Source organism: Lactuca saligna, chromosome 7, assembly GCF_052625555.1.
Source record: "Lactuca saligna cultivar CGN05327 chromosome 7, ASM5262555v1, whole genome shotgun sequence".
NCBI lineage: Eukaryota > Viridiplantae > Streptophyta > Magnoliopsida > Asterales > Asteraceae > Lactuca > Lactuca saligna.
In genome coordinates this window covers 139,338,281-139,357,071 of record NC_136423.1, presented here as the reverse complement: position 1 = coordinate 139,357,071, position 18,791 = coordinate 139,338,281, and the positions used below count along the sequence as shown (strand labels likewise).

General features: G+C 34.8%; 3 protein-coding genes across 6 annotated transcripts; 2 read left to right on the top strand and 1 right to left on the bottom strand.

Moving 5' to 3' along the window:
• Positions 1-6,321: 6,321 nt before the first annotated feature.
• Positions 6,322-8,817, top strand: LOC145004858 (uncharacterized). The gene is made up of 9 exons (XM_078963863.1): positions 6,322-6,734; positions 7,101-7,181; positions 7,279-7,399; positions 7,501-7,595; positions 7,680-7,751; positions 7,844-8,041; positions 8,112-8,220; positions 8,303-8,483; positions 8,567-8,817. Exons 1-9 carry the CDS (start codon positions 6,711-6,713, stop codon positions 8,655-8,657), a joined length of 972 nt encoding a protein of 323 aa, XP_078819989.1. The 5' UTR covers positions 6,322-6,710; the 3' UTR covers positions 8,658-8,817.
• A 1,903-nt stretch (positions 8,818-10,720) lies between these two features.
• On the top strand, positions 10,721-13,450 carry LOC145004859 (transcription factor bHLH84-like). Of its 4 annotated transcripts, none has more exons than XM_078963867.1 (6): positions 10,721-11,139; positions 12,216-12,409; positions 12,494-12,667; positions 12,787-12,852; positions 12,939-13,004; positions 13,111-13,450. In XM_078963867.1, exons 2-6 carry the CDS (start codon positions 12,335-12,337, stop codon positions 13,201-13,203), a joined length of 474 nt encoding a protein of 157 aa, XP_078819993.1. In that variant the 5' UTR covers positions 10,721-11,139; positions 12,216-12,334; the 3' UTR covers positions 13,204-13,450. The 4 variants fall into 4 exon arrangements, with proteins under 4 accessions (XP_078819993.1, XP_078819992.1, XP_078819991.1 ...); XM_078963866.1 differs by having other exon boundaries at positions 12,084-12,409; XM_078963865.1 differs by having other exon boundaries at positions 10,721-12,083.
• A 47-nt stretch (positions 13,451-13,497) lies between these two features.
• On the bottom strand, positions 13,498-16,995 carry LOC145004857 (vacuolar-sorting receptor 1-like). The gene is made up of 12 exons (XM_078963862.1): positions 16,509-16,995; positions 15,643-16,335; positions 15,480-15,568; positions 15,339-15,408; positions 15,149-15,232; positions 14,979-15,055; positions 14,812-14,893; positions 14,638-14,720; positions 14,456-14,522; positions 14,238-14,366; positions 14,040-14,149; positions 13,498-13,791 (listed from the first exon to the last, which is right to left on the bottom strand). The coding sequence occupies exons 1-12, from the start codon at positions 16,822-16,824 to the stop codon at positions 13,693-13,695; spliced, it is 1,899 nt and encodes a 632-aa protein (XP_078819988.1). The 5' UTR covers positions 16,825-16,995; the 3' UTR covers positions 13,498-13,692.
• Between the last annotated feature and the right edge of the window lie 1,796 nt (positions 16,996-18,791).

The following is an 18,791-nucleotide window of genomic DNA, read 5'->3' as shown; positions in this document are numbered from 1 at the left end:
ATCCCACTAAGCACGAAGCAAGCAGCATTCGGACACGGGAAACAGACTCAGGCAAAACTATTCTTATAACAGGAAACTGCACTAGCATAGAATGCTAAGCTCGTACTTATCAGGCATAACCTACCAGGCTATCCTACTGCTGTCTACTCAATTCTAGCATGCAATACTCATAAAGCTGTAACACATAAACAGGCACATAAGGCATTCTCCTAGATCCTTAGCCCTATACTAGCATGCTGTTCTACTGAAACTGAAACTGAACAAATAATTTGTATGGGTAATTTGGGAGTACTTACTTGAGCTCGGCTGACCGCATGCACACACCTTTATCTTGTTAAAACAATTCTTTCTTTCTAAGTGTTTTCAAAATTCTGTTTGTAAAACATTTTATTTTATTAAAATCTTTTATTTCCCTTAGTTTGAGTTCAGATACACCCGAAAGTGTATCCGAATCCCTCAAACCAGGGCTCTGATACCAACTTGAAACGACCCAAAAACACGACCCAAAAATTTTCGTTTTTCCATATAATCAAAACCATAATATAAGTATCATAACATAAACACATGCGATGTATTCCCAAAACATAATAAAATATTGTGCGGAAAACTGTATCATACTACATCAACTCAAAATGTCAAGAGACATCCCAGGATAAAAGTCATGTTGCGGTGTGTGCGATGCTGTCACCCCGAGCTCTTCCCTTTGCTTGCGGAAGTACCTGAAACCAAAACTGAAACTGTAAGCACGAAGCTTAGTGAGCTCCCCCAAACTACCACATACCATACAATAACATATAAACACATATTGGGCCTTGCCCACTGCATCGGGCTGAAGCCCGGAAACTGCATCAGACCGAAGTCCGGAACTGACTGGGACCTTGTCCCCTGCATCGGACCGAAGTCCGGAACTGACTGGGACCTTGTCCCCTGCATCGGACCGAAGTCCGGAACTAACTGCATCGGACCGAGGTCCGGAACTGACTGGGACCTTGTCCCCTGCATCGGACCGTAGTCCGGAACTAACTGCATCGGACCGAAGTCCGGAACTGACTGACTGAACATGGCATGGCATAACACATCAACTAGCATAACACATATACGACATGCTACATCGGGCCGTGGCCCGGAACACATAATACTTAACACATAAAACATAGCACACAAATCCTGTTCGAACCACGAAGGCGTCGAACATACTAACTGTTGCATCGGACCTAAATCCGGAAACTACTGCTAACTGAACGGGCCGGCATTGTGGCCTTAGACCCGTTCCTACTGGAAGGAAACTCACCTCGTAAGCTGGCTGCTGAGTGTGTGGCTCGGAAAGCTAACGGCGGCTGCTCCTAAATCTCCTCGGCTACAAGTCCATAAACACACTCAATCAAATACTAAACACTGCACTTGGGGGGTAAAATGACTCTTTTACCCTTGGTCAAAGTCAAATCACTCTGGGCTGACTCGCCGAGTCGGGCTACCCAACTCGCCGAGTCCTAGTCTCATCTCTCAGCTCTTCACGCTGCTACTCGTCGAGTGGGGCATCGACTCGACGAGTACCCTCTGGATCCAAGAACTCAGACAATCTTCATCCGACTCGCCGAGTCGTATGAACAGACTCGACGAGTGGTTCTTGATCCCCAAGAAGATTGCCTTGGACTCGCCGAGTTGTATGAACAACTCGCCGAGTCCCTCCATCATTGAGTCTACTCTCAACTCGCTGAGTCCACTCCCTAACTCACCTCGTACACTCGACACTGATAAAACTGAAGAACTCGGGACTCGCGACCCAACTCGTCGAGTCGTTCTTCCGACTCGACGAGTCGCCGCCATGCAACAGATTTTTACTTGATTTTGTTTGACTCCAATGCATACAATTGATAGATCTGAGTCCAATAAGCTGTTTTACCACGTAAAGTTTCCAACTTTACGTGCACAACCTCATGAATGAGGGAAACAAGGCTAAAAGATGCATAAAATGGGTAGATCTATGGCTAACATGCAATATAACCCCAAAAAAACAGTAGATCTGGGCTCTACAACACCCCAACATTCAGATCCATAGATATATCGACTTAATAAGACGTTCATGCAAGTGTAAGGCTTGAAACAAGCACCAACTAGCTCTTAGGAGAGCCCTAATGGAAGTTTAAAGCATAAAATAAGATGGAACTCCGAAAATACCTCAATAAACTCTGATTTGGCCTTGGATCTTTGCACTCCAACCCTTCTCCTTGCTTCTTCCTTGTTCTCCTTCTTCACACCTTCACAAAGAGGGCACCAAACACAAATAAGCTCTTCAATGGAGGTTTGGGGCTCTAACACTGTGTTCTTAGGGTGAGGGAGGCGAGAATGGGGGCTATAAGGTGGTATAAATAGTGGGCAACCCGGGGATTTAGGGTTTCACCCAGACGGATGGACTCGCCGAGTCCATATTATGGACTTGTCGAGTCGCCGGCTCACGCGTGCCCTCAGACGCGACCCGACTCGGCGAGTCAGGCTAGAACTCGCCGAGTCCCTCTAGGAAAACTCACTATAATTACCAATAAATCAACATACCGGGAACGGGTCGTTACAGCCAAAGTCTTATTTCTATTATCATATAATATTTTGAGACTAAAGCCAAGTTGACTCAAGGCATGATAGGTACATTCTCTACTATAATACAAAACATGGTAATTGGGTTGGATCTTTTCATGTTTGTTTTGATTTCATGCATTAAGTTTCAAATAGTTTTAACTTTAATTTTATTTTCTTCTATTCTATTTTATTTTCTCCAGTTTAAATCTTCTTGTTCTTTCTTGAGGACAAGAAAGGTTTAAGCTTGGGGAGATTTGTTAGGTGCATTTGATGTACCCATTTTGTAGCTTTATTTCATAAAAGTACATTGCATATAGGCTTAAACTCATGCATTTTGCATGTTTTTCGGGATTTTTCATGATGCAATTTCATTCAAATATTTTTGTGATATTTCAGGGACTTTTGGAGGTAGGATATTGTTGGAGGAGGTAAATAAAAGTTGCGGACAAAATTTCAGGACTTGCGGAGCACCGAGGAGCAAGATATCAAAGAAATGAGGATTTTGGCTTTACAGACGTTTACACGGCCGTGTAAATTTACAGCTTTGATTTACACGGGCCGTGTAAACGTATATGCAAGGACATTCTACTTCGAAGACCTGGAAGAATTAAGCATTCTACTTTTCTTGTTTACACGGCCGTGTAAACCCTCACCTTTGATTTACACGGGCCGTGTAAACGTCTCGACAGTTTTAAAGTGGTTTTTGTCTTCTTATAATTGAGACAATCAGTTTGGATGGGGGTTAGGTTGGATTTTGGGAGGAGAAGAGACGATTTTCAGAGCTTTTGCAAGTAGATTAACACTTGGAAAACACTTTAATTTCTTTTTGTAAGTCAATTTGAAGTTTAAACCTGTTTGATTTGTAGTCCAACCTAGATATGTGTGGTTGATTTTATTATCATTTCCGAATCTGAATTCTTAAGTATGTGTTGTTAGGCTGTAACTTGAATTCAACTTATGTTTAACATCTAGTAATCTTTGATTTGATCTTAATCATGTGTTTGGTTAGTTCTCTTTTTCACTTGATCAATGAACTAGGGTTCTATTCAATCTAGTTAATCAAATCATGAAATTCGTATATGTTTTATGATTTGATGTTAGTAACACTCACTTACTTGGTTGTAATTAGATCAAAATTAGTGCAGTCAAAGATTAAATGTTTATATTCCCAAGCTTAAGAGGAATGTTAAACATTGTTGGTAATTAGTGCAAGAACTTAATGTCATTTAATGATTTAATGCAAGAGCTTATTTGGGTTGAATCAAATAAATGAAATTTTATTTAAAGAGCTTATTTTGAATAGAATACTTTTGCCAATTTGGATATTAGAGTTTATTAATATCCAACTTACCAACCTAGATTGAACATGAGTTATAATCATATTACATCTTTCAACATAATACATATTAACATATATAAGAGTCAGAATCGGAAATGTACTTCTTTTACTGCGTTTGTTTTCAATCTTTCTTATTTATGAAGTTTAATTCAAGTTTAAATACAAACCCCCATTTTAATATTACTTGTATTATGTGTGAAAATATGGTAAGATGAAAAGTCCCGTATCTCTGTGGACCGACCCTGCTTACTCTATACTATCTTTAGTATTAGAAATAGCAGTGATTTGAGTTATATTAATATTATTTTATCCCATCATTTGTTGGTTTGACACCCAAACAATATGCTAGTCGGGTAGATCTGTAGGACTGCTTGTGATACTGATTGATTACCTGTATGTGTAATTATCTGTTACATGTCGACATGTTATGTGGGATGGGTTGAGGTTGTACTGCTCCATGCGGTAGCCAACAAACCCTAGAGTATTCCAGATATGAGATGAGGGCCCGGTAGGCATTCTAGACTCATACTGAGGACTCGGGAGCATTCCAGATATGAGCTGATCGGTAGGCATTCCAGACTCGTACTGAGGGCTCGATGGCATTCCAGATACGAACTGAGGGCCTGGTAGGCGTTCCAGACTCGTACTGAGGGCCCATGGGGGTAGTCCAGCTTGTAAAGTTGTCGACTAGTGCATGCTGTTCTGTTCAGTTGTTATGATATGTTATTTGTTCATGTGTTATTGGATTGTATGTGTATCAGTATTTTGGGGGTAACTCACTAAGCCTTCGAGCTTACATTTATTGATTATTGTTTCAGGTGCAGCAGATGACCCCAGGAAGGCAAAGACGTGATCGTACAACTCCTCATTTTCATGGGTTTTATGATTTGATTTTGGGGATATTATGATGTTTAAACTATTTTGAAACCAAACTATAATAACTTAACGGTTTTTAAATGTAATAAAAAGTTTTAAATTGGCTTCAATTTTATGGGTGTTATAAGTACGCCGAGCATACTGCCCAAGTTGACTTTTTTTGACTTTTGTGGAATTTGGACAATTGAGTATTAGGTGGATGGTGAGGGATTTGTGAATGATAAAATGGTCTTTTACTCTAAGTGTAGACTAGACTTGACTTGGACTTAGTAGTGTGTGTGAAAATACTTTAATTATTAATTAAGGTTAATTGGTGTATTTAATTAGGCGTAGTCTTGTTTCGGCAGTTTGGGTATGAATTCTATCAGTCATTAGTTCAAGTGAGTTTTCTCACTTATTCTTACCTGTGGATGTTTATATATATATATATATATATATATATATATATATATATATATATATATATATATATATATATATATATATATATATATATATATATATATAAGTGTTGTAAAAATCGGTCTAGGCGGCGCCTAGGCGCTAGGCGGTCTGCAACTGATTACGATTAGGGGTCTAGGCAGAAATTGGTCAATATCGGTCAAACTCGGGCTAGGCGGTCCTCGGCGGTCCTTGGCGGGAAGATTTTTAAAAATTCAAATTTTCAAATTTTCAAATATTATACCAAAATTTTCAAAACTTCAAAATTTTAAATTTTTAAATATTCAAATTTTCAAATATTATACCAAATATTTCAAAAATTCAAATTTTAAAATTTTTAAATTTTCAAATATTATTTTTTCTTAGGATATATTAAGTTTTAAAATAGTTTTATTAGTAATTTATGGTCCCCGATTAATCCTCCGATTAATCCCCGCCAAACCGATTAATCGCTTGACCCCAGTCGACCGCCGAGCTACCGCCGATCAATTTTTACAACCTTGATATATATATATATATATATATATATATATATATATATATATATATATATATATATATATGAGAGTGTGTGTGTGTGATGAGCTGGGTTTAAGTGCTATTATTGTGTATGTGTTGTTTATATGTGTTGAAACTTCGAGTAGTCTGCAGGGTTGCTGATAACTCATAGTTGTCATATGTGGTGTGTTGTATGTGATATCTTGAAGAACTCAGTAAACTTTGTGCTTACAGTTGTTGATTAATGTATTTCAGGTACTTCTGAGGATCGCGAAAAAACGAAGACTTGATTGTCACATTCGCTTGGAGATTTTGTTACTGAATATTTTGGGACACTTTGATATTTTTATGTGAAATTATATTTGACATTATGATTATTCTGAGTTGGTTTTAATGAAAACTGCTTTTATGTGGATTTAGAAATGATTTTTTTTTTTTGACTTGTAACTTTGAATGTTAGAATAGCATATGATACAATCTATTACTATCTAAAGCCCTATCGAGTCATACAAAAAAATTAAAAGAAACTTACATAATTAATAATTATTTTAAAACATATAAAATTCCGAGCCAATGACCCAACTAAAAAGTGTTCCAAGATCCAGGTGCGTGGTGCGCCAAGTCGCACACTATTATTTCCTCCGTGTAGCAAACCGAAACCCATCTCTGATATTAACGCTACCCTGAGAACCGAATTACTTCTGATCATGAAAGATCATCTCAGAAATCCAAATCCTTGAACATTGAAATCAAAGCACCAGATATACTATTCAACATCTCTAATTGATCTCCTCATCATCCTTTTTTAAAGATCTCTTGCACGGATCTTCAATTTTTATCTACTTAAAACCCTAAAATATTCCACCGAAAACCATACCGTATTAAGAAAGTTTGCGTCTATTCAAATCGAAATCATACTCAATACTAAAATTGATGTTTCAATTTTAGGTTTTCAGCTGTAAAACAACTTATAGTTAATGCGATGGTGGTCTGCAAGTGCCGAAAGGTATGTGCTAATTTCTTCCTCTTTTATCTCAACGTAATTTATAGGTTTATATACCTAATGCTAGGTTTTAATTTGGGCAATTGAATTCGTCGAACATGTTCACTAATGATTAGAGCTCTCAGATCAGATCGAGCTAACAAATTTGTGTCGCCATTGCTGCGAATCTGGGATCTTAGATCCCAATTCGCATAGATTTATTTCTTCTAGAAGAGTTTGTAATCCTTTTAGATCTAAATACTCGATCAAGTAACTTTGTTCGATTCACCATGAAATTTGACCTCAGTTGACGACGGGAGTATGCTGAGTGTAATTTATCATGTTTATTGTTAACTCGAGTACTAACCAAACCGGATTTGTTGCTCACAGGCAACTAAATTGTACTGCTTCGTGCACAAGGTTCCAGTTTGTGGAGAATGCATCTGTTTTCCAGAGCACCAAATTTGTGTGGTACGTTGTAATATCTCCTACATAGCAGTTGTTTCTATCTATCAAGATGATCACCTTTTCATAGATATCATCTGAGACCATTTAGTTGATTTCTTAGGTTCGTACATACTCAGAATGGGTAATTGATGGAGAGTATGACTGGCCCACAAAGTGCTGCCATTGTCAAGCTGTGCTTGAAGAAGGTGGTGGCTCTCAAACTACACGTCTGGGATGCCTGCGTATGCTATTCTACACTCAAGAAAACTGCATCATTTTGTTTTTTTAGTTTCATAAAATGTTGAAATTACTCCATCTTATGTAATTTCTTTCTTTTTCTCAGATATCATACACACTAGTTGCTTAGTTTCAAATATTAAAAGCTACCCTCCACACACTGCTCCAGCTGGATATGTTTGTCCTCAATGTTCAACTTCAGTAAGCTATACTTGTATACTGCATTACCATTACTATTACCTGTCTATATTTTACTAATCACCAAATATTACACTTTCTTCACAGATATGGCCTCCTAAAAGCATCAAAGATTCAGGGTCACGTTTACATTCACAATTGAAGGAAGCGATTATTCAGGTAATCCAATTTCAAAAGAAGTATATGTTTGGTTTTTTCTTTTTTCAAGATTTTCTTCTTCACATAAGTATTGATCTTGTTATGTTATGCAGACTGGAATGGAGAAGAATGTGTTTGGAAACAATCCAGTTTCATTCCCAATTCCTGCTATATCCTCAGAGCCTTTGACAAAAGATCCCTCCTCTGTGAATGGTTCTTCTTCTTCTTCTTCTAAACCTTCAACCATAGACATTGTGGAGATTGATGTTCCCAATTCAGCAAATCACTCAAGAAGCCCAACTTCTGTTGTTGTAAGTACTTTATCTTAAGCTTTCCATTTCCATCTTTAAGTATCCAATTCCAATTCCAATTCTAATGCAGCCTGGTGCTACAACAAGAAAAAGTGCACAACAAGTAGAAAGGCAAAACTCTGAGGTTTCTTATTATGCAGATGATGAAGATGCTAATCGGAAGAAGTACACTAGGAGAGGTGAGAAATTTGGATCTTTTAAATACCAAGGGCATTTTAGTCTTTTTCACTATATCAAAAAATAAAATTTTGTAATTTGTAGGGACATTTCGGCATAAGTTTCTTCGGTCATTGATACCATTTTGGTCAAGTGCATTGCCAACTTTACCAGTGACTGCACCTCCTAGAAAAGATGGAAATACAGAAGAGACTCAGACTCATAGAGCCCACCATAGGCCTTCAAGGATGGATCCAAGAAAAATACTTCTGGTTATAGCAATCATGTAAGATGATAATTAGATCTCTTCATTTAAATTTATATATATTTTTTATAAATTATAATCATAATAATATAATTTGGATGCAGGGCGTGTTTAGCGACAATGGGAATTCTGTATTACAGAATTGCACAACGAGGGTTTGGGGAAGAGGTGGTGGGCCAGGAGGAGGAACAGTGAGGATGATTTTAGAGGGTTTTGGTTGTCTGTGTTTCATCTCATGATGGATGATATTATAATTTGGATGGTTATGAAAAATGAAAGGATGGATTGATATCACATTGTTTGTTTTGTGAACACATATATTAGAAGTATAATACTGTTTTGTCTCTTTCTTTTATTTTTATTCCATTTAATTGTTACAACTTACAACCACTTTTTCTGTTTGTTTAGCTTACGTTTCCATTTTGTGCTTATAAAACATATATAAAAATATAGAAAGCTAGAAAGATATGTAACTTCTGAAAATGAAGAATAACAAATTTAAAAAAGCCAATACAATTACTTGTTAATTTCCATTTTGTGTTTGTTTTGTAATATGATATATGTATTACTTGTTACTTTATAAACTATTTGTACATTTTAAAAGTAAACATTTTAAAGAATTGAATAAATTTTGAAAACGGAGACATGTTTAAATTGAATTAACATTATCTAAGACGCTTTATGTTGCATTCATTGATATAGTTGGGTATGAATCAAGAGATTGTTGTGGTCTGGACACTTAAAAATAGACTTGGATATCCACATAACAAGAAAAAGTTGTGTGCCATTCTAGAAGGCCTTCATAACATGTTGGATCTTGCAAAGCCTTCGTGTGGCACATGTGTGATTGTGCACATGTTACTTAGTGTATGATGTTTGAGCCTTGCTTACTTGGTATGCTTTAACTATGACAACAACTCTATTTAGCCACTAAATTTGTGGAGATGGACCAATGAGTCTTTTAAGAGACCAAAGACATATATACTTGAATCCCTTAGACTATCTCGATGACCAACCCATGCCAATCCAAATTTTCTATTAAAAAAATATTTTCTCTTTCTTGCACCTATACAGGTATACAACTAAATCCAATATAATTTTCATCCCATTAACAACCCAACCGAAACCAACTATTTATTATATAAAAAAATTAACATGAATATGAATTATATCGATATTATACGAGAACATTTTTTACAAAATTTATTATTTTTTTATTAATTTTATTTAGATGATATTTGATGTCAAGATTACAAATTCAATGAAAACATAGAATATGACATATAAAAGAAAAGGAAAATAAATTAAACGAGCATGTGTGTAAGCTGAGTTGTGATGGTAGCATAGTTCACGATTAATCATTTAATTTTTATTTTCTTTTTTTTAAAATAATAATGAGCTGCTGGCTTAAAATTCCCCAATACGGGTCCGATGATAAAATGATCCCATTGTAGGACTCTCCTTTGCTCTCTTTTCTCTTCTTTTTATTTTATTCTTTGTATTAAAAAATAAAAATAAAACAAAAGTGAAACATAAGTATAACCCACTTTGAAAGACACAACTAAAATAATGTGACAGTGATGTAAATATGAAAGATGATTTTGAGAATAAGTAATACATATTTTGAAGAAGAGGAGATAGTAACATTTATAGCCAGATGTTTGGGGCTAGAAATAGCTTGATTTTCACATCCTTTAATGAAACTGATTTGTACACACAATTTAGGTCAATTTTAGAGAAATATCTAAACATTAAAAAATCTAAGTAAATATCAAGAACATCAACCCCAATTTCTTTCACTTGCTTCAATTAAGCTCAAATAGCCAACATCTATCGATCATGAGACATTTTAGGTCAACCTATCCAATTCAGATCCATAGTTGGACAAAACCAAAACCAAAACATTATTCATAGATTTCTGTTAATATGCAAACTACATGTGACCGTATTAACAAATCACCAATAAACCTGAAATGGCCACCGTTGATTGAGGGCATATTTCTACACCAATAATTGATTGGATTATCAAGAACAAAAATAGAAGTTCACTAATAAAAAACATCTTAAATAAAAATTATTAATCAATATGTAAACGGTTTTAATGATTGAAATATATAAAATTAAAGAATAACTGCCAGTATGAGAGTATGAATAATGCCAATATAATAACTCTATTAATTCACATATTAAAACTAAATTCACAAATTATAATATTAAATTAATACGTTATAATATAAAATTCGCGTTGAATTCATACGTAATCCCGAACACCCCAATATTCAAAAGAAAAAGAATGGCAGAGTTCCTAACAACTCCCATGGAAGCTTTCTCCTCTAAAACCCACGAAAACGTGCAATCACAACCCTTTAATGGAGTTCTTCATATTCAGAATCAATCTATCGTATATAATTTATGCCTCTTTCGTCTTCGCAATATTAGTTTAAAATCGGAGATCGTGCAAATGGCCGGCATATGTTTCCTAAACAATTAAGTTCCATCACTATCAATGCCAGATCTATCCAGGGTTTTGCTCCATGACTTCACCTAAATCACTACACGAACACGTAGAAGAAGAAGAAGAAGGTGAAGAAATATATTTATGTTCCTTATTCAACATGCGACAACATCGCCGGGAATATCTCGGAACGCGGTTTCGCACCTCCTTCTTCAGTGACTGGTGTGTTTTTCTTCTTTCGTCACCAACAATTACGAGTTTCTTCTTTTTTCAGATCTTTTTTTATACAAAAAACCTGAGAGATCTCTACAGCTCATTGAAAATCTCTCTTTGCCTTCGTCAAATTTAATTTATAGTTTCAGTATAAGACTCTGTCGTACGTCATCAATATGCAAGTTGATTGTGTTGTTATCATTGAAATCTGTAGTTAACCTCTTTCAGTTTCAAAATCGTTAACACATATTTGATATTTGTAACTACATATCAATCATATACAGAGTATTGGAATATAAATCATTTGGAAAATTAAGAACAAAATCGATCAAATGTTGCAATGAGAAATTCATTTGGTAAGTAATCTGAGTTTTATCGGTTTTTATCTAACAATTAGCCAAATGTAGGAAGATTTTGATCATTGCTTCAGTAATTTAAGATGACAATAAGTGTAATCTAGTAGCTACACATTTATCTTGATATCTCTTCTGTGTCTTGAAATGAAGAATGAAGTTTTTTAGATAAACAATTGACGATTATCCCCTTCTCAATTCTCAATGATGCCCCTTCTGACACGTATCCCTGTCAGCATGTTGATTAATCTGATTCAAACCCTATGAAAGGTCACGTTAGCTGTATTAGCACCTAAACAAACACATTCTAATGATTGTTTATGACATAATCAAATTCTTCTATTATATTATGAACATAATATGGTGATTAAACAAACTAAACCAATCAACTGACACATAATCCATCCATAAATAGCTTCTCTTGACACTTGTGACATGACAGATAACTCCAAACATTTATTCTTTCATTTCTATTTCTATTTTCAACTATACAAAAAAAAAAAAAAATGGAATCTGTGTCTACTCTTTTGGAAGGAGAAAGGAACTACTTTAGTGGAACATATGTTAGTGAAGAAGCTGATTTCATGGCACAATTACTAGGTAACTTTTCAACTAAATCACCTAAAACTTCCACCTTTGAAGATTCTTCTTCCTCTACTTCTGCATTTTGGTCACAATCACACCATGAATCCACCATGAAAGATGATTACGAAGCTTCAATATCCATTTCAGACAATGCAAACACCAATAGTCTTCTTTTTCCCACTTCAAGTGGGGAAAGCTACCTCTCAATCTCCTCTTCAGGGGGCAACAACAAAAGGGGTATTTCCATCATTCCTTTTTTCTCAAAAATGGAAGGAGAGGAAGCAACAGAGTTTGATAACATGACACCAAGCTCTAGGAAACGCTCTTATAGCTTCGATGATGTATGTTTAACATAGATCAAATTTTGTTTATACAATTTACTAAATCTAAAAATGTAATTGTTTTTTTTTTTTAATGATTTGTAGGTTCAAATGGGTTGGAAGAAGACAAAGTTTACAAACATGAATGACTCAGATGATGACTCAAATAGATTGCAAGATTTAAGTCCAAGACCACAAGGGGTTCCAATGGCAAATTCAAGTGGCAAGAAAAGAGCAAGTAACGGCTCAGCAACTGATAGTCAAAGTGTCTACGCGAAGGTATGCTGGTTACAGTGTAGGAGTTTCAGTTCCAATACAGATATTTGGACACTGTATTTTGGGCTCTTATGTTATTCAGAAGAAAGCTGATAAAGTAACTTATTTTTGTCTTTTTACAGAAAAGAAGAGAGAGGATCAATGAAAGGTTGAGAATATTACAAAGTCTTGTCCCTAATGGTACAAAGGTACGCAGTTGTTTTTTAAGTTATATTTTTTTTACTACAATTTCGTGAAAAAAAAGGGTTTAATATATTTTTTTTTGGTAATGAAGGTTGACATAAGCACGATGCTTGAAGAAGCTGTTCAATATGTTAAATTTTTACAACTCCAAATCAAGGTTAGTAGACATTAAACAAACACAAACAACAAGATTAAAAGGAATTTCAAATAATGAATTGAGATTGAAGATTGAAGATGGAAGCTAATGATATGTTTGTTTGCAGCTTTTGAGCTCTGATGATCTATGGATGTATGCTCCTCTTGCGTACAATGGTATGGACATTGGACTTGATATAACTCTTCCTTCATCAAGATAATACATGATTCCATGATTCTATATTGTTTTTTTTTATTCAAGTTTTTGAGTCCATAAAAAGATGTGCTTCTATGTTCAACCTTCATGGGTTTTTTTTTTTCATGAACATGGTGTCTTAAATGTTTATGGACATGAGCTTTTTCTTGAGTTCCTCGTAGTTTTTGTATGAAAAAATGTTTGCTAATTTGTTGCAAACAGAGTGTTGAGCATTTCTTGATAAATGAAAATTGTCAATTTGTTCTTCTCAATTCTCATGTTGTGTTACTTGGTATTTTAACGTTTTTTGATAAACGAGGAACAAAAAACTAGGGCTCACATTTGATCTTAGTCATATGTGCAAAAGACATGAATGCCCTTGTCATCCTTATCATTGAAAATAGCCCTAAATGTCTAAATCTAATTCGAATTGGACACAGACCAAGTTTTCTACAGTTCTACACTAGTCTATATATAGATGTGTGTAAAGTCTTCAAGGGATAATTATGTCTTTTCACGCATGATTCTCGTTTACATGATTCACCACTCCACTTTGGTTGTCAAGAGGCATGTATTGTGCCATGATAGCTCTAATCTCTGAATCCATGTATGACTGAAAAAATGAGATATAAATGTCATTTAATTTCAAGAAAAAGGGCAAATACATAACATAATTTATCATTTAATCGATTTAGGGTTTATTTCTTTCTTACTTAATATTGACAAATGACTTAATGTCTTAATGAACTAAGCCAAAAAACCTAACTTAATGCAAGGGTAAAATTGTCATTTGGTGATTAAACCAAGATACTTTTTTTTATTACCATTTTGAAAAAGAAAAAGGTGAAAAGACCAACTTACCCTCCATCTATACTTGTATACGAGATATGCTCCACCTGCAGCCATTGCTAAGCTCAAGAAAATAATCCACATGGCAGCCCATGAAGATTTACCTTTGCCAGCTGTCTTACCTGCAACAAATCATCATTTACATTTTATAATAATAATAATAATAATAAATACTGAAATAAAAAAATTAAAAAAAAATTAAAAACATACTTATGCAGGTATCATGGTCTTTATAATAAAGAAAATCACCACTACAACTACACTCATAGCTTCCCCAAGTATTCTTGCAACTGCATTCTGGACATTGACATGCTTTCTTCTCTTTACATTCATCAACATCTGTGTTCAACAATTCATCTTATTTACCAAATTACCCTTCTAAAACTCTTCCACCTTTTCATTATTTCAAAAACATAAAATTTATTTACCTTCACAACTTTTCACACCATCGCCTTTAAACCCTGAAGGACATGCACATTTCCCGTTTTCATTATCCTGTTACAAGAATCCATGATTCCATTCCATACTTTTGTGATTCCATTCCATTCCATTCCATCATATTCATATTCATATTCATACCAAAAAGTATAGAGCAAAAGAGAGCACAAACCAGACAAGCTGAGAATGAATCACCATTTCGGCTTTCATGCCAACATCCTCCATTATTGATCTTACAATGCCCTGGCCCACTTGCTATAAAAAAACATATACTTAATTACCAAAATACCCTTGAAGAAAAAATTTTATATTCTTGACTCAAAAAATGAAAGTATTAGTATAATACCTACACATGAGGTATACCCATCTCCTTTGAATTGTACTCCATCAACCAAAGGACACTCACAAACTCTCCCACGAAATGTATCCTGTATAAAATTTATAAAAAAAATAAAAGATTTTTTTTTTTTTATAAATTTGTGAGTTATGAGATATAAAAATAGAAAAAGGTACCTTGCATGCAGTGACATTGGCGGATTTATCATGCCAGCAACCACCATTATTCTCCAAGCACTCGTTTGTTTCCACACCTTTTTATATTTTTTTTAGTAAATAAGAATTCTTGAATATTTGTTTAAAAAAAATAAAATAAAAAAATGAAGATTATAGATTTAGGGTTTTACCATCACTAAGACAAACAGCAGGCTCGGTTGTTTCTTCAAAACCAGAGCAAATGGCCTTCAAAACAGCACCTTTTTCTAACTTTCCTGTGAACAAAGATTGAGTAATGTAAGGAATGGAATGGAATGGTTGATTCCATTCCTTCATTCTATTCCATTCCACTCCATTCCATCAATAAATGTAAAAACTAACCTCGGTATTGTCTATTATTAACCACAAGTGTGGGCAATATGGTTACATCACCTCTTGACCCCTTCCCAATCTGAAAATTCCATAGTTCTCCATTAATTATATATAAATATCTAAAAATATATATTAAAAAAAAAAAAATACTTGAGCATCTTGTTCTTCTTTAAGGACAATATTGTCAGAATCGGCATTAGGGTCTCCCATACACTTCTCAATCTTTCCCAAATCAAGCCCTACACATTCATAAAAAAAAAAAAAACATATTACTATAAATAAACCATAAACCCTAAACCCTAAAATACTTTACCTAGGGATTTGATGACCTCATCAGCACACTCTTTATTATACTTCTTCTCTTTCATGGGACACCTTATTTGAAAATCTGTAACATAATCCCACCAAATCCACGCTTTTCTACTCTCATTTGCCACTTTAAACACACACAATTGTCTCAAATTTTCAATAACCACATCTTTTCCTTCATACCCTGTGCTAAAATCCTGTTCAGGATCAGGTGCACAATACCTTCCATGATTGATACACTGTGATTTACACTGTTTACTAATGGTAAACGCTTGAGGACAATACCATGTGATATAATGAGGGGTAAAAAGGGAATATCCACCCTTCTCAAGAATTTGTGCTGCCCCTTTGAAACTCTTCACAAACTCCATTAACATGTCGCATTTAACTCCACATTCATCGTTGCTGTTTGTCCATAGTTCATATTCGACTCGATCATCTGGATGTGGAACGGATTCTCTCCAATCAAGATTTAGGTTTACCATGTCGCCGTTACTGATTGCTTTTTTCAGGGTTTCACCGAAGTTATTGGAGATTAATGCGGATGGGATTGTTATGTTTTCTATGTATTTTGAAGAGGAACCATCTTCTTCAGGTCTATCCATGGTGATTAGTGGTTCGTCAATGTCGTCTGCAACAAGAACAGCTGATGCACCAGCGTTTTGGGCGTTCCATACTTTCAAAGCAAAAAAACAATCTGCATAACAAACAAAATTTTGAAGGAGATTACAAAAATCAATCAAATAAACAATGAAATGATTTAGATTGTGACACTTGATTATAAAATTAGCTGAATCCCAAATTCGTATTTGTCGTATCACCAAAAACAAATCATAAACTAAGATCTTCAAAATTAAATTAGCAACATACCTCCACGATCGAGAAGAACAAATTTGGGCAATGCGCCGGGATTTGCTTTGAAAGAAATCCCGAATTCGTCGAACTTTCGACAACCTTTTTTGTTTTCTTTCGGGTAATCGACTGTTCCGGCCATACTACCGCCGTACTGAGGAATTCCGAAGTTGCCAATGGCACTGTCGTGATTTCCTTTGATGGATTCAGGAGAAGTAACTGTTAAGCTGTTTTTTTCGACTACAAACCTACCAATTGCTGATTCATGATGCATGCAGCTCAGTAGCATAAACCCTAGAAGGAGTTTAATCATCATCGATTCTCGATGCGCCATAGTAGAAATTGTTTCAAGAAATAAATTGAGGGGTTTTGGTTTTGGTTGAAGAAACGTTGTTCACTTCATCAGGTGTATGATCCTTCTATGCTCCATTGAAATTAATGGGAGAACTAACTTTTCAACTTCGGTCATAAACTTCTACAAATTTTCTCGTGACCAAAATGGAAAAAGACAAATACTTTAGAAAACCTTTTTAGAAATGTATAAAATATATGTTCTTTTTGGTTGTTTGGTTTGTGGATTTGGTAGGATTTGATGGAATTGGATTTGAATTCCGGGAAATTCTCATGATTTGTTGCAAAATTATAGAATTGAATATGTTGGAATTAATGAAATACTTGGTTTCAATATTTCCTCCTAAAATATATGGCTATTTTGGGGTGATAATGGTTGTTTGAGGGAAGAAAAGAAAGGTAGATGGTATTGTGAATTGTTAGGTACCATTAAAATGACAAAGGTTCCATGTATTTGGCTAATGGCTACTGATTATGATTTAGATATATATAAAAAAAAATTTAAAATCTCTAGGCATATTCCATTGATTTTTCACCAAAGATTGATAGTTATGTGAATTGGTGTTTTAAAAGCATTTCAAAATATAACTATAATACCATAAAATATTAGTACTTGTAATGTATGTGTTGTTTATATCGAGTTAGCATAATTTAAGATTAATTTTTTGATAGATAAATAAAAAAAGAAAGAATACTTGTAGGGAAATATGATTTAGTGGAGTCCGAACTTAGTTCCTACTAAACTTCGCTTTATAATGATGTCTTTGTTGATTAAATCCGATGGATGGATTTTTACTAAACCTGACAATGAAGGGAGTTTTGATCCTGATCCGTTTCAAACCTGTGCAAATTTAATGAGTTTGAATCATATTTTATAATTCGTTTACCCGTTAAGGACCTGTACACGTTAATCATTTTATTAAAAGTGTCGGGTTTGAATCACTATCGATCTGATCCATTTATGACTTGTCCCATCTAAAATTTTGAAATATAAATTAATTATTTATAATCTATAATACATTTATCAATCTTCACGTAGAGAAATCGAGGAGTTAGATTGTTAGACGTTCCACTTCAACTTCCCAGTTCAGTTCCTAATCCAAATGACCAATTGCAATCGACTCCCAATATAATCGACTTTATAATATTTGAAATCAATATTCTACAATTAAGACTCAAGAGCAAGAAGAAAAGAGCTTCAATCAAGATTCAAAAACAAGAAGAAAATGTTGCAATCGAGTGATCAACATTCAACAATCATAATACATTAGAAAGTTATTTATGTAGCTATAATTGAAGTTTATTTTGGAATGAACGTTATTTGGTTTTAGTGATCATATTATGGTATGTGGAGAGATGTTTGACTTGCAGGAAAGTCAAGGCCGAACGTCAACGATCTCAAAAGAAAGTGGAGTTGTTGGGAGTTCCTATTTGAAATGGGAAGAGATTACGATGAATTTCATCACAAAGTTACACTGGATGACGTGCAGAGTGGATTCAATATGAGTCATCGTTGATCGGTTGACTAACGCGTATTTCATTCTGATTCAGGAGAGTATTTCGGTGGAAAAGCTAACCGATACTCTTGAAGGTGTCATCTTGGAAATGTGTTATCCAATTCAGGAAGTGGAACAAGTTGGGCCCCAAGTATATTGATCCTTTCAAGGTATTAGCCCGAGTTCGTATACGTTCCATCGACGTTCCATTTAAACGATGTTCCATGGACCAAAATAAACGAAAAAGAAAAGAAAAACTCATTTAAATAACGTTCCATGGATGTTCGTCGCACATGATTATTCACTCGAGGTCCTATTATGTTTCATGGACGTGCATCGTGTGCGAACACATCACAACCAAGTAAATGAATTTGACGTTTGTGTCATTGACGAATTGATTGGTAGAGAATAGTCTTCGCGGTTCCTACCAATTTTTTGATTCCTACAGGATCCG